The sequence below is a fragment of the Pleuronectes platessa genome, chromosome 16 (genome assembly GCF_947347685.1).
Source record: "Pleuronectes platessa chromosome 16, fPlePla1.1, whole genome shotgun sequence".
In the NCBI taxonomy this organism is placed as follows: Eukaryota; Metazoa; Chordata; class Actinopteri; order Pleuronectiformes; family Pleuronectidae; genus Pleuronectes; species Pleuronectes platessa.
In genome coordinates, this window is record NC_070641.1 from 11,402,652 (window position 1) to 11,417,424 (window position 14,773).

Consider the following 14,773-nt stretch of genomic DNA (forward strand, 5'->3'; position numbering starts at 1 on the left):
TTGTTGATATCAACTGAACTGAGAAAATGTGGTCTCAATTACATTTTGGGCAGATTCACCCAGCCACATTTTTTTGATTGATTGATGCAAGTTCAGTCAATGAAATAACAGGAGAAAATGTCTAATAAATGTTTCTGTGATGTGTCACTTAAAAGTCAGATATTTCATAAATGTCACATATAACTAGTATAAGTTTCTATTTATGAATGTACATCTTCCCAATTCTTCTCATATCATCCATGTCCACAGCCCTGATTTAAAACACCCTGAATGCAATATACTCGAGGCCACAAATGCAAGAGCCCTACATGCAGTACTAGGTTTACAACACAGAGGGGCGCTGTCAGGCAATCATCTCCACCCTGTCACTGTGCTTCTACACCTGATCTGACTGCCACAAACATGCTGGCCTCACTGGAAGGGAAATGGCCTAAACAAATGTGACCCCAGCTCCATGTAAAATAATCCGGCTTCAGTGGAATGAATGGATCCACTGTGATGCAAGTGGACTCATGGTAAAGAGAAGGGAAGTTTCCTGTGCTTCATTTTATATCTTCAACTGCTTGATTAGCATGTGTCAATCCTCTTCCTGCTTTGTTTCACTCCAAATTTACCTGATCATCATAATCATTATCCTCATCATAACCATGATCATCATCCACCTACTGCGTGCACAGGACACCTAACAGTTAAAATGTTAGGTGCACCCTGTCCTCCACCCCAGGTTCGGTTGCTGTCAGGCACAGGAAGTCACTCTTCTGCTTTTGCGCTTCTGCGGTTTCTGTCTGTGTCACTTAGTGTGTCACAGACCTCACTCCTTCCTCTCACGCATGCAGCCCTCTCACCAGAGCAGCTCTCTGTCAAGTAGCGTAGAGAACAAGTGAGTAGAGATATCGCTTGTTACCCTCTTCTCAATAGTAGACAGAGTGACAGGTTGATGAGAGGATAGACATGAGGACGAAGCACCTTCTCTCATCTCCCACCCTATCCTCAATACCAACGAGGAGGCAGTAGGCCAGCGGCTTGATGTTCTTCTCACTCAAGACCCAAGGACTTGGTTTGTTTTAGGCCTGCTTGTTCGAGTAACTTGGAGTGACCACTTTTTTTTTCCGGAATTCACTGATTTCTCAGGAGAAGGAGTTTGTGTAAAGCTTTCCCACTGGATTACCTTTGGAGATTAGTGATGGGGAATGCGGCCACAGGGGCCTTGGAGCAGGAACAGGCTGAGGGCCGTGAGGCCAAGAACTCAGTCGGTTCAGGTTCAGGGATGAGTGACCCCACGCCAACTTTGCAGAAGAAGCAGCCGGCTCCCCCCAAACTGCCAATGCCCCCAGAGGAGGAGCTGGAGGAGCGCTTCAACGTGGTCCTGGTGAGTGTGGCTGCACGGGAGACACGAGGGCGCACACAAAAACACAGAGATTATGCACTTTGTGTGTTACCTATGCTGACTTGGTTTTGAAGTGGAAGCTGGGAGAATTAAGCGGGAGGCACAGAAATAACAAACCATATCCATTTTGTTGTCTGTTATTTAAAGTTGTCAAAGTATTGAGTGTTTGAAGACCTGTTTGTAACATTCACTCTGCCAGAAAACAATTCTATTTTAAATGAATACAGACTAAATATGATGTCTGCCTTTTCTCATTTGTTGTCAATCTAGAGTTCCATTTGTCTGGTGGGTACAGGGAAACAAACGTTTGAAAGTTTTCACCACCACTGTCCTTGGTTGTTTGTTTTAAAGATTTCAGAGCAGGAACAGGGTGATCAGTGAATGCACAGGCAGCTGGGCATAAAGGGGAAGTTGAGCAACACGTAAACATGAGTGAGAGCATAAGACCGGAAAGCAACTGTTTCACCACCCTTTCAACAGTCTTACAACAAGCAGGAAAACACAGAGCCTCACAACAAATACCTTGAAGTATTCGAGACATCATAAAGCACAAGGCAACAAAACAGTGATTAAGTTGGAGGGAGAGTGAAGCACATAAATCTTTGATTAGTTTTTATGTCTTTAATTTACTACAGAAGAATTCCACTCAAGGTGAAGATCTGGTTTTTATGTGTTGTGTTCCAAAAGCGAGATTAAGAGCAACAGGACTATAAACTGTGAGTCTGTGTTGACTCAGTGCAGCAGTGAAACATCAACACAGAGTTTGGCTCAGTCGGTCTTTATACACTCTCCCTCAGCTTTGACTCCTTAATGAGCTTCAATGACCCCACGGCTTCGGCTGTGCTCTCTGCTCACATGTGGAAACACCGACAGCAAAACATTCAATCTCATCTTTTATGACGCTGCATAAAAGTGTTGCATCACTGAGTATTGAAGGGTCAAGTTCGAACGTTTTTCCAAATCAGAGCTTGAACTGAGTCGAGTGAAGCACAAAATTAACAGACTAGTAACTGCATGTTTCTTAGTATAGCCGAGAAATTTAGTTGTCATTTTTACAGGAAACAAACATGGCTCTTCTTCTTATGACATGTGTGTTTTTTATTGGAACTACGATGAAGAAAGACATACATCTTTTATAGCCTTAAAAATGACCTGAAAAGACATCACACATTTCTAAAATACCAACATCCATCCAGATATCCCCGTTAAATTACCCAGGAAGTTACCAAGGAGAGTAATAATAAGAGCTGACAATAGTACGCATGTGCACATTATACACAAACAGTGTCTTTATTTTAAAATGTATGTGTCATTTTTTAACATAAGTTGACTTCTCCTGGAAATAACGATGTCACTTCCTCTTTTTGGCAAACTATATCATTCGGTACTTTCATAGAGAGAATGTTTATTTTTCAAGTTGTAGAATTAAGCAGTTAAAGTACACATAATTATCTCGACAAGAAAAATGAGAAATGGCCTCTCGTCTTCATTCGAGTGAACTTACGCAAAGAGGGAACCTTTCTCGCTTTGCTTACTAGGTGTTGTACCTTGAAACCCAAAGTGTGACCCCTCCCCTGCCCCGCCAAAGATGAAGCTCTCAGCTCTCGGCTCCTCAGCAGAAAAGCAACAAGCTGTTTCCTTTTATCACCACTAAAAAAAAAAAATGCAAACCACCGCTTCTATCTGCACACTGGGAGAATTAAGGTCAACTCCCAGTGGAAGATGAGATAATGTGGTTATGAATAAAATAAAAAATGTAACTATTCATTTAACGTGCGAACAAGGAAAACACACCAGACCCTGTACTTTTTTTCAGGGGTAAATTAGTTTTACCCAGATTACACCCTGGTCCCTGCGGTGGAAACAGAAATAGTTCCTGCAAAGCTTCCTTATTGTTCAATGGGAAAGTTACTGCAGTCAAAACGCAGCTTTGGTTTTCACAGATCCCCAGTGTGAGCCCCAGGGGTCTGCGGACCCCCATTTGAGAACCACATCAAATGATTTAGTTCTTAAAGCCATTTGAATGAGGGAGATAACCTTTTTCTTCCAGGAGTCAAACAGTTTACTGTAAGTTGAAGGTAACAACTAAAATGGAAACTGTGAGGTTACTAACGTGCCACCTCCTTAGATGTTGAGAAGAAAAGAGTGTGTAATGGGTGTGGTTCTTCATATGTGTAAAACCCTCCATACAGTTCTGAGAACTGTAATAAGGGGAAGATAATAGTTTAATCTCCAGTTAATAGTCTATATAAGCAACTGCAATGGTAAATATTTTAACTTTGATATTAATAAAAAAGGAATGAAACCAATCAATAAATATAAATGGTTTTAAGTGGTGTTGCCCTTTCTAAATTTTATACACATGCTTTTATTTAATCTTTAGTAAAGGTTGTATTCCAGGATAACATTTGACATTTGATCATCACACACACACTCAAAGGCTCTAACATTAGTTGAATATTTATTTGTATTCTGACGTACATGGTACCCACTGGCAACCATCAATACACTCATGTAAACACTGAGTCATCCGTATTTCCGGCGGGTACTGAACGCCCTCTTGTTTTACACTGAAAGTGCTGTTGTGGTTATTTGAAAACTTTAATATCGTTGCATGAGCAGGAAGGATGAAGAAAATACCACAGGGGTCGTTAGATTATGAAATATGTGATATACTTTTACTCAGAATCATATAAAGTTCGCCAACATTTTACTCAACAAATAAAAACACGAATGCGCTCAAGTAAATGAGTCCCTAATGCAAAGGTCTACTACACCAATTTGGTCTCGGCCTCTGAATCCATTTCAGCTGCTTCTTCATCACCAGCGATGATGCGGCTGCAGGAGGCGGGGTCTAGCGTTACCTGCCTGCTCTGATTGGATCAGTTATATTGATTAATAAATGCTTTGTGACAATGCAATGGGGTAGAAATGACAGATTATTGCTCATTTATTAATTAGAGTAAAAGGAGTACCAGAAAATAAAGTTGAAGTACTTCAGATTCCTGATCAGTTGAAACTGTCCCTTCTTTCTCTTTCTCTCTCAGAGCTACATGAACCTGCCTCCAGATAAACTGCAGCTACTGAGTCAATATGACAATGACAAGAAGTGGGAGCTGGTCTGCGATCAGGTAAGAATGTTTGTGCTGATAAATGATAATGTGTTGGTTTCATGAATCCAGCATCCTTATACTGGAACCTTGACTGTGGAAGTGTTGATACAAAGTAGCTCAACAGCGTGGATATGTGATAAAGAGCAGAGCGCAGTGAGAAAAGCGTGCACCACAGCTTCTGTGGTGGCGTGTGATAATAGTGCCATTGGCATGGAGACAGAGCGATTTGTAGCACTTGTATTCACAGAGCCAATAATAACTGTGCACCCACAAGTGTTTCCAGTGACTACCTGTCATGAATTTTGAGTTGTTGTTAAAACTCACTGTCAAAAGTAACTTTTCGACTCAGTTCTGTGTTAATATTTCTTTCTCAGGAGCGTTTCCAGGTGAAGAGTCCCCCATCCACGTACCTGACCAAGATCAGGAGCTTCTACCAGGATCAGGGAGGCGTGTCCCGCAGGGTCAGAGAGAAGCATCATCCTCCTTTCTCATGTATAACACAGCTCTAGTGTTCTACAATGGTGTCTTAACTCTCACATGTTCTGCTTCTTTAGCTGAAGAAAAGGATCCAAGATGCAACTCAGGTTCTTAAGGATTTGGAGATTTCACTCCGCACCAATCACATTGGGTGAGTTTGTTGAGTTTAGACGGATCCTACTTAATGTTTGTGACGATTTGATATGACCTGAGGTTTGGTTGACCCGGTTGCAACCTTTAAAACTTGTTTAGAAAACTGTTATTGAAATAAAAATGTTGATTATGTTGATGATTTATATTTATATTAATTTTTGTCTTGTCCAGAAATATATATAATTTTAATTCTTTTTAGATTTTTCATCTTTATATGTCATCTTTTAGTAAACATTTTGTATTTTTACACACCTTAGTACTTTGTAGTTTTTTTTAGTTTGATTATTTTATCAAAAATAAACATTAAAGAGCAACATGTGCTAATGGTTTTATTTCTTGTGATTTAAACATTTAATTAGTAAAAGAAGTATTATTTTATTTCATTTTTCAAATGTTACATCGTCTTGCTTTACATCCAATCTCAGCGCGGAATCTGAGAAATGTAATTCATTATCTTTCTTCTGCTTTGGGTCTTTTTGTGTAGATGGGCCGAAGAGTTTCTTGACGAGCAGAACAATGGTCTGGGTGTCCTGGTGGAGTATCTGTCTCATGCTCAAAGTGACGCCTCGTGAGTACCAGCAGGCTCAGAATCCAATGCAGATAATTTTTTTTATTTATCACGATTTATTCTGGGTTTCTGTTCCTCTGTAGGTTCGACGTGGAGAGCGTTGAAAATGGCGGCACCCTGTCGGACAGAGGAAAGCCAGCAGAGAGGTCCATGGAAGATTTGACCAAGAGCTCCAGCGTCTCCCATTCACATGGGATGACCAGAGCTGCCCGAGCGCTGACTGTGAGGTAAGAAGACTTCTTTGCTGTACACAGTCCCCGGCACTCACACATTTGTAAATATAGCGCCCTTCACATCATGAATCTTATTAAAGAGGAACTCACATCTCATACAGTTGTAATCCTGGTAGGGTAATGACCGGGGCAGATCCAGGGCTCACTGGCTCTAGCTGAAATCTGATTGGCCCCTGAAGTCCTACCAGTAGTCTATTAAAAAATAAATATTACAATTTGTCTTGAAAAAGCAACAATTATTCAAACCATATGCTGTGTAGCTATAGAGCTAACAGTAAACAACGAATTACTTAAATGTGCACCCTCTGGAATCCGGAATTGTGCTTGGATGTTCGACAAAAAATCAAATGAAGTGGTGTGAAATAAAGTATATGAAATATGAAACAAACTTAACTAAATCAATATGTCTTTATCCCACTCTATGCTCTCTATACGTTCCTCTTAAATTCGAGACAACAACAATCATAACACGACTTCCAAACTCTGGCGGAAGTCGTGTTATGATTACCTGTTTTTGCAGGTTCTGTATCTAACTTCCAACTTCCTGCACGGAGAGTGACAAGTGTCAAATCATGTGTGCAATTTGTGATCCACAGAATCAGCTCCACTCTGGTGAACAAAATGAACAAAAAGTCCCATTCGTCCAACCAGAGAGATGATGTGCATGTGTGCATAATGTGCTTGCGAGCCATCATGAACTACCAGGTAGAGTCTGAACATACTTACTTCATACTTACAAGAACTGGGAGGGGATTGTCATAATTCCACTTTTGCCATGTCTATTTCACTTTACAGACATTTAACCTTTGTCATTTTCAGACTAGTTTTTCCTCTTTCTCTGAATCTTTAACCAAATCATCTCTCTTTTCACTTCCCACTTCGTATTCAGTCTGGTTTCAACCAGGTGATGACTCACCCCCGCTGCGTCAACGAGATCACCCTCAGTCTCAACAGCAGGAATCCCAGGTGAGTGCGTCTGTGTGTCGGTCAACGTGCGTGTGTGTTCTATCTCTGTATCCGGAGTTCTCAGCATCACTCTCCTGTGCTGCGACAGAACCAAAGCCCTCGTCCTGGAGCTGCTGGCGGCCGTGTGTCTCGTCAGAGGAGGACACGACATCATTCTCTCTGCTTTTGACAACTTCAAAGAGGTGAACAGACTTTTTAAAAATGTATCAGTAATATGACCTCACCCAGATATGTGGCATCACTTGACTGTTATTCATTTAGTCCGACCTTTTGTCTCAAACTTCCCTTCTTCCATTACTCACCCTGGAACTGACACACTCTACCCCTCACGTGCACTGTGGTCATAATTTTAGCACAAGTAAAACAGTCATGCCTGTCTGTGGGTGAAACGCTAAATCTGGTGCGGAGCTAAGAATGTACAGGTTTAAGCTGACTGATGAAGCCTAATAACAATAATTTATTTAGCATGTATTGTCCCCTACTCCCCCGTGTGGGCAACAATTAAAATGCATATTCAGATCAGTTTATGTCTTTTTCTCAGGTGAGCAAGGAGAGGAACCGCTTTGAGAAGCTCATGGAGTACTTCATCAACGACGACTGCAACATTGACTTCATGGTAAAGTCTACACAGGTTATTTCCTGGCTGCTGAGTTGCAGGTGTAGCTGAGATGTAACTGTCCACTGTGTCTGTCTCCAGGTGGCGTGCATGCAGTTCATCAACATCGTGGTCCATTCGGTGGAGAACATGAACTTCCGTGTGCATCTGCAGTACGAGTTCACTCACCATGGATTGGACAAATATCTGGAGGTGAGTATTTGTTAAAAGTGGTCAGCGTAACCTATTGTTTACCAACAAGGACAATGTGATTAAAGCTGCTGCAGGCGCAGTTGTATAACAACAATGTTATGCTGACTGATACAACTCATGAGGGATAGGGGAAGCTAAATAAAACCAGATGTTGGTTAATGTAAAAGTTGTTTATTATGAAGATGAATGATTTAACAAAAGGAGGGAAATGGGCCAAGAAATAAATAGAACAAAAGGGGAAATCTATAAAAGCAAAGTTGCGGATAACTTCCAAAAAAGAGTGAAAGCAACCCGAACCAAAACAGCAACCTCGGTTAACCCCAAGTATAATAGTTAAATACATGGAGGCTGTGACAATGACACAACCTGATCAGCACCAAATGAATATGCTGAATATGTCCCTCAGTAGCTGGTGGAGACCAAAAACAGAGCAAGATGGTGAATTACTTGCATTTTATGAAAACGTCGCTTTGTAACACTTTGACATGTCAGCATGTGGCTGTTGCGTGTTCACACCATTGAACAATATGAAGTATACCCTGTAAATATGTATATTATGACTGTAAACGTGCAGGAATCTATTCTTAATGATACTTAATATAAGTTGGTGTATTCGTATAATAAGTCACTCGTTAAATGTCTTTGTGCATTAGAGTCTGAGGCAAACCGAGAGCGAGAAGCTGCAGGTCCAGATCCAGGCCTACCTGGACAACGTGTTGGATGTGGGCGCCCTGCTGGAGGACGCTGAGAGCAGGGGAGGGGTTCTGGAGCATGTGGACGAGCTGCAGGAACACAACGTCCAGGTCAGCAGCCAGCTCTTACAACCAGAGGGACTTCGGACTCCTGATGTTGTGATGTTAAATTGGTGTTGTTGTGCGTTGTGTTGCAGCTGAGTACTCGGCTCCAGGAGATCGAGGATCAGGCGACAGGCCGATTATCTGAACTAGAGACGCAGCTCATGCAGGCGACCAAAGAGACGGAGCTGCTCAAAGTAAGTGCTGCTCCCTGACATGAACAGTGTTTAATAAGACTCATTAGCCAACCAAAGCACAGCGATTAGTTATAATGAGGCCAAAAGAGTGGCAATTCACTTTATTTGAATAATTGTAATTTGAAAGGAAAAATTGAATCATCTTTAGCAGCATGCCCAGGCTGAAACATTACAATGGCTATTTGATGGATTAATGAGTGTCGCTACATCCATCAAGTCCAAGAGGGTGAATGATCCCAGGGATTTCACTCTAGCGCCACCGTCAGAGGGATTTTTTTGTTTAAAATGGAATTTCTCATAGTATGGGATGTTATGAACTATTGGCGTTCCACCACAAGGTAATTATATTTTAGCAATATTCAAAATAAATTGCATTTCATTCAGCCTCAGCTATATGTAGTGTTTTGTGCTAATTAGTAAATGTTGACATGCCAACACACTCAACTATCAGATGTTTATAATTTGTACATTATCTCTTATAAAGCCTGAAGACAGACAGTGCATTATACGCTCTTTGTGGAGCTGCAGTACATTGTTCATATCTTACAGGAAAGCCTGCGGGAGTCCTGTTCCCAGGTCAGTGGTCTGCAGCAGAGAGAAAGAGAGCGAGAGCTGGACCGCGAGAGGGAGAAAGACAGGGAGCGTCGGAGCTCCTCCACCCCTCAGACCCTCTCAGAGCTGGAGGAGAAGGTCCACGAGCTGCAGGAGAAGGGCCTGATCCGACTGGGGCGCAGCGCCTCAGGAGGTCTGGACATCCAGGTGGTGCCCGTCACTGTGGTCGAATACGTCCAACCCCCCGAGCACATCCCAGTCTCTCAGCCCAGTGACTCAGTCGACTCAGCCCTCCCAGTGTCCGGCCTTCCTTCCTCTCCTCCACCAGCACCTCCTCTTCCGCAGTTTGCCTCGCCTCCTCCAGCTCCTCCCCCACCTGGTGCTGGACCACCACCCCCACCTCCACCACCTGGTGTTGGACCGCCACCCCCGCCACCCCCGCCACCCCCGCCTCCCCCACCTGGTTCTGGACCACCACCCCCGCCTCCCCCACCTGGTTCTGGACCACCACCTCCACCTCCGCCACCTGGTGCTGGAGGCGCACCTCCACCTCCCCCGCCTGGTGGTGGAGCCCCGCCTCCTCCCGGAGCTCCAGACGCTCAATTTGGTAAGGGGTTTGGAGGAAGAATCTGAAAAGAGAAAGAAACCCTCCCGAGTTGGAAGCAAACAATGAGAAAAAAATCTTTATTTAATCAGATCTTCTCCTGTTTCCTCAGGGTTAAAGAGCAAGAAGACCATTCAGACCAAGTGCAGAATGCCTCTATTAAACTGGCAGCCCTTAAAACCGAACCAGGTGTTGGGGACGGTCTTCAATGAAATAGATGATGAGCAGGTCTTAGAGGTAAGAAAAAGCATCCTCCATTCTCCTTTTCCTACTTTCAGTTTGAGATGAGACATTGAAATGATTTTCTCTGTCTCTTCTTGTGTCGACATCAGGAGCTGAACATGGACATGTTTGAGGAAATGTTCAAGACTCGGGCCCAGACTAATCCGACAGACTTGTCCAATGTGAAGAAGAAGTCGATCAAGAAGGCCCCCAGCAAGACGTCCCTGCTTGAGGTCAACAAGGCCAAGAATCTGGCAATCACGTTACGCAAGGGAGGAATGACTCCAGACAAAATCTGCACCGCCATCGAGACGTACATTCCTCTTTTTGAAAATATCTTCACTAAACAGATTCATATCCTCTTCATCGCTCTTTCTCTTACCCTCTAGCTGATGTGGTGTTACTGTTTTGCACAGGTACGACCAGGAGACTCTGTCCATAGACTTCCTGGAATTGCTCGAGCACTTCATACCGTCAGACTTTGAGATGAAGCTGCTGGTTAACTACGAGAAGGACGGCCGCCCGCTGGAGGAACTGGCCAACGAGGACCAGTTTATGTTGCGCTTTGGGAAGATTCCTCGTCTGAGCCAGCGGATAAAAACCCTCACGTTCATGGGAAATTTCCCGGACACTGTCAAGCGCCTGCAGCCGGTCAGTTTGTCAAAAGTGCTGCGGCTTTGGTTTAGAACAGACTTGAGATTTTAACCAGATGTGTTGATTTTGTGTATTTTTTTTCTGTGGTCCACAGCAACTAAACTCCATCATTTCTGCATCCATGTCCATCAAGTCTTCATTGAAGCTGAAAAAGATTTTAGAAGTAAGTAAAAGACGTATGTACTGATGTGGTTTCCAAATGTGCGGGGTTCGAATAAGTCATCTCGTGTGTTTCCCCCTCAGATCGTCCTCGCCTTCGGTAACTATATGAACAGCAGTAAGAGAGGTGGGGTGTACGGTTTCCGGCTGCAGAGTCTGGACCTTGTGAGTGGATTCTGTCCCTAGATTAACTTTTTCTCATTTCAAGATGACCTCGACAACCAACATTTTCAATAATGTGCTTCTCAGCTGTTGGAGACCAAGTCGACGGACCGCTCGCAGACGCTGCTGCATTTCATCACCAACATCATCCAGGATAAATACCCCGACTTGGCTAACTTCCACACCGAGCTACACTTTCCAGACAAGGCAGCGCTTGGTACACAAAGACACACTCGGGTTATAGAGCTGGTTTATATAGAAAATCTGCAACGGTGCTAAACTGATTCCTCTTTCTTTGCCAGTTTCCCTCGACGGCATTCTTCAGGATATCCGCTCGTTAGAACGAGGAATGGAGATGACCAAGAAGGAGTTCCTGGTGCAGGATGACAGCCCCGTGTTGAAGGAATTCATCAAGACAAACTGTGAGCAGCTGGAGTCTTTGATCAAAGACAGCAAGACAGCCCAGGTTAGCCCATAGCTCTCATCGAACTTACACACAACCCTGAACAGCATCGTATCACGTGCTCACACACATGCATTCTCTCCAGGAGGCTTACGGCTCCGTGGTGGAGTATTTCGGAGAGAACCCCAAAACCACGCAGCCTTCCATGTTTTTCCCGACGTTCGTACGTCTCATAAAAGCCTACAAGGTGAGCACTTTTGCCGGGTTTGTGATTTTTATCCGACGTGGTGAGATTTGAAATTTGAAATTGAATTGGTTTTGCCTCTGGATTAAACACAGACAGCGCAGCAAGATATCCAGCAGAAAAAGAAAATGGAGACTGAGAGCAGTGAGGAAAAGGAATCGCCATCTCCAAACAAGGCAGGGATGCAAAAGGTAAGAGATTTGAGGATCAGTGTTGAAGAATTATGCATCATAAATTTGAAACTGTAATGTCTTTAATATAATATAATTTCCCCCAGGGGCCTATGATGCCCAAGATGCCCCAGATGGACCTGATAGCAGAGCTGAAGAAAAGACAGGTGAAGCCGCAGGTCCGCGAAGGGAAGGACGGCGCTCTGGAGGACATCATCACAGGTACGTTATATTTCAATATGGCGTGTGCTGCCTGTTGCGATATTTAAAGTCAGGTGAATCTCAATGCGCTTTTCCTCGCTCTGCCTCAGATTTGAGAAACACCCCATACAGGCGGACAGATGTTCGACGCCCAACGCAGCGTCAGGACACTTGAGCCAAATCGGATTTAAGCCTATCTGACTTATAGGAAATGTACCTGGAATCCCAGTCAAGCATACAGAAAAAATAACAATGTTTTAACAGTTCTGTATATACATTTATATCAAAGTTGCATCATGTCTTATGACCATTTGTTCTGTAAATAGAGTTATGTTGGAACTTTTTGATATTTTTTAGTGCAGCAGTCTGATTCCAAGTCTTACAAAATCTTCCTGAGATGTTTCCTGTCTAACGAAAAATCCATGACTGTATTTTAAAATTAAACTTGTTATAACCATGATTCTGTATTTGGACATTTTCATCTGCAACATTCAGTTTCCATTTACATTCTCTAATGCTAATAAAGATGCAATAATTTCTACCGCAAACTCAGACATCACCACTGTACAAGAGAGCTGCATTTTAAAGTGTTCTGCATATACACTTTTAATAAATATGTGCGCAAAATAGCATCTTGAATTTTTGCCAATTCTTTAGTGAATTGGTCCTGTAAATAAAAACATAAATGCAACAGTCAGTGTCCTTGTTTCTACATCTTGGTTAAAAACCACCGACCACTGATTCTGTATTTGCATTTTCTCAAATGCCACCTCCACAGTTTATGGCTACAGTGTGAAGCAAACTCTGTACAAAAGAGATGCACTTTAGTGCTCTGCATATACAGTTATATCCGAATATCTAATTGGCAAAATTGCATGTGTTTTTTGCAACATTTAGTGTATTTGTTCTGTAAATAGAGTTGGAACTATTTGGTATTTTAATGCAACAGGCAATGAAAATGTAATGCCTCATATCTTTCTAAATAAAAAGAACATTGTGACTTTTTAAATGTGTTTTAAATTGCTGAAACTGTATTTGTATTTTCTCATATGCGGCGGTTAGCACTTTACCTCAAAGACAGCAGGTTTCTGGTTCGATTCCTGGTGTCACTGAAGGCTTTTTGTTGGGCGTTCCTCCATTAATCCATAGACATGAAGATACGGGTTAGGTTTTAATTGGAGACTCTGAATTGACCATATGTGTTCGAATGGAGACCTGGTTGTATCCCACCTCTCATTCAATGTCAGCTGGGAATAAGCAGCCCCCCCCCACAACCCTCAAATGTATAAGTGGTATAGATTATGGGTGTATGAAAGGAACATATGCAACATCCAGTTTGTATCCACATGATCTGAAGCCGAAGATGAGATCGTTTCTGAAGTCAGTGTAAAGCAAACACAGATGCCAGCACTGTACAAGAGAGCTGCACTTTATTGGACACACAATCACAGCAAGTTATGTACAAAAGAAGGCAGGTTCAACTGCCTGCCGTCTTCTCACAGGAAAAACACACACATCTCACAGAATATCATGGCATCCACACTGATAAATTAGTATCTCCAGTATCAGTAGGCTTTTAAATTTATATATCATTATATTATAGATCTATTTTCTGTGTTATTCTTGTTCTTATGTCACACTACTCTACAAATGGGAGAATCACTCTTTTGTGGATTGGGTTGCGTTCCAGCTTTTCAAACTCTTAAACATTCAGCACTCTATCGTCATCATCTTCATCATCATCATCTTCATCGTCATCACCACCACATAACATCACAGTAAGACTGAACATGCCCGCATCACAGATACCAGAATAATGTCGTCATTCTTCATGTTTGTAAACCTCTAACATAGACAACCACCTTCCTCTTCCTCTCGTTCTCATTTCCTTTTGAGAAAACATGGAGACAACATTTTTTCAACTGCACCGTGCGATTGCTTGAAACTATACATGCATTGTTTTGTATATAACTTTGTACCCATCGTCATAGTTTATTCATAAAACATCTTCTTTTGGACATAACAATTTGTTGAACTCGCTAGGAATGACTCGGCCTATTTACAAGTCAATTTAGTTTTTCTCTGCTTTTTCGATGCCAAGATTTTGGAACATCCACACATTCATGTAAAAACCTCATTTACATACTATAGAATGTAGGTTCATTATATATATATAAAAAAAAATAATACAATGGCAAAGGAAGAGATAATTATAAATTTGAAACTGTAATGTCTTTAATATAATATAATTTCCCCCAGGGGCCTATGATGCCCAAGATGCCCCAGATGGACCTGATAGCAGAGCTGAAGAAAAGACAGGTGAAGCCGCAGGTCCGCGAAGGGAAGGACGGCGCTCTGGAGGACATCATCACAGGTACGTTATATTTCAATATGGCGTGTGCTGCCTGTTGCGATATTTAAAGTCAGGTGAATCTCAATGCGCTTTTCCTCGCTCTGCCTCAGATTTGAGAAACACCCCATACAGGCGGACAGATGTTATTCCCTTTTTGATCCGTCGTGGTGGTTTTTAAACAAAGCTTGTGTTTTCCGCTCGACTGCTACTTAAAGCCACTCGGTGCAACAACTGGAGCAGATAATAAGCGACGTCAGCCACTCCCACCTGTTGTGATGATTCAGAGCGTGTTGCCTCTGAACGCTTTCCACACTGCTACTGTTCCTGTTCACATGCAAACATGGAAAATGTAA

The 14,773-nt window shown here is 42.5% G+C and overlaps 1 protein-coding gene across 1 annotated transcript; it reads left to right on the top strand.

Annotated features, from left to right (window-relative positions):
• The first annotated feature begins 773 nt into the window (after positions 1 to 773).
• On the top strand, positions 774 to 13,076 carry fmnl1a (formin-like 1a). The gene is made up of 25 exons (XM_053443279.1): positions 774 to 1,369; positions 4,435 to 4,518; positions 4,875 to 4,961; positions 5,055 to 5,128; positions 5,615 to 5,698; positions 5,782 to 5,925; positions 6,528 to 6,636; positions 6,821 to 6,897; positions 6,986 to 7,079; positions 7,439 to 7,513; positions 7,595 to 7,705; positions 8,359 to 8,508; positions 8,595 to 8,696; positions 9,246 to 9,855; positions 9,965 to 10,089; positions 10,185 to 10,387; positions 10,491 to 10,725; positions 10,823 to 10,891; positions 10,972 to 11,052; positions 11,137 to 11,266; positions 11,352 to 11,515; positions 11,598 to 11,699; positions 11,792 to 11,887; positions 11,974 to 12,088; positions 12,178 to 13,076. Exons 1-25 carry the CDS (start codon positions 1,184 to 1,186, stop codon positions 12,240 to 12,242), a joined length of 3,372 nt encoding a protein of 1,123 aa, XP_053299254.1. The 5' UTR covers positions 774 to 1,183; the 3' UTR covers positions 12,243 to 13,076.
• The last annotated feature ends 1,697 nt before the right edge of the window (positions 13,077 to 14,773 follow it).

Coding starts and splice junctions, on each gene's coding strand:
- fmnl1a (XM_053443279.1), top strand. CDS start 1,184: ATGGGGAATGCGGCCACAGGGGCCTTGGAGCAGGAACAGGCTGAGGGC. Junction 5,926..6,527: donor GCCCGAGCGCTGACTGTGAG/GTAAGAAGACTT, acceptor TGTGATCCACAG/AATCAGCTCCACTCTGGTGA. Junction 8,509..8,594: donor TGCAGGAACACAACGTCCAG/GTCAGCAGCCAG, acceptor GTTGTGTTGCAG/CTGAGTACTCGGCTCCAGGA.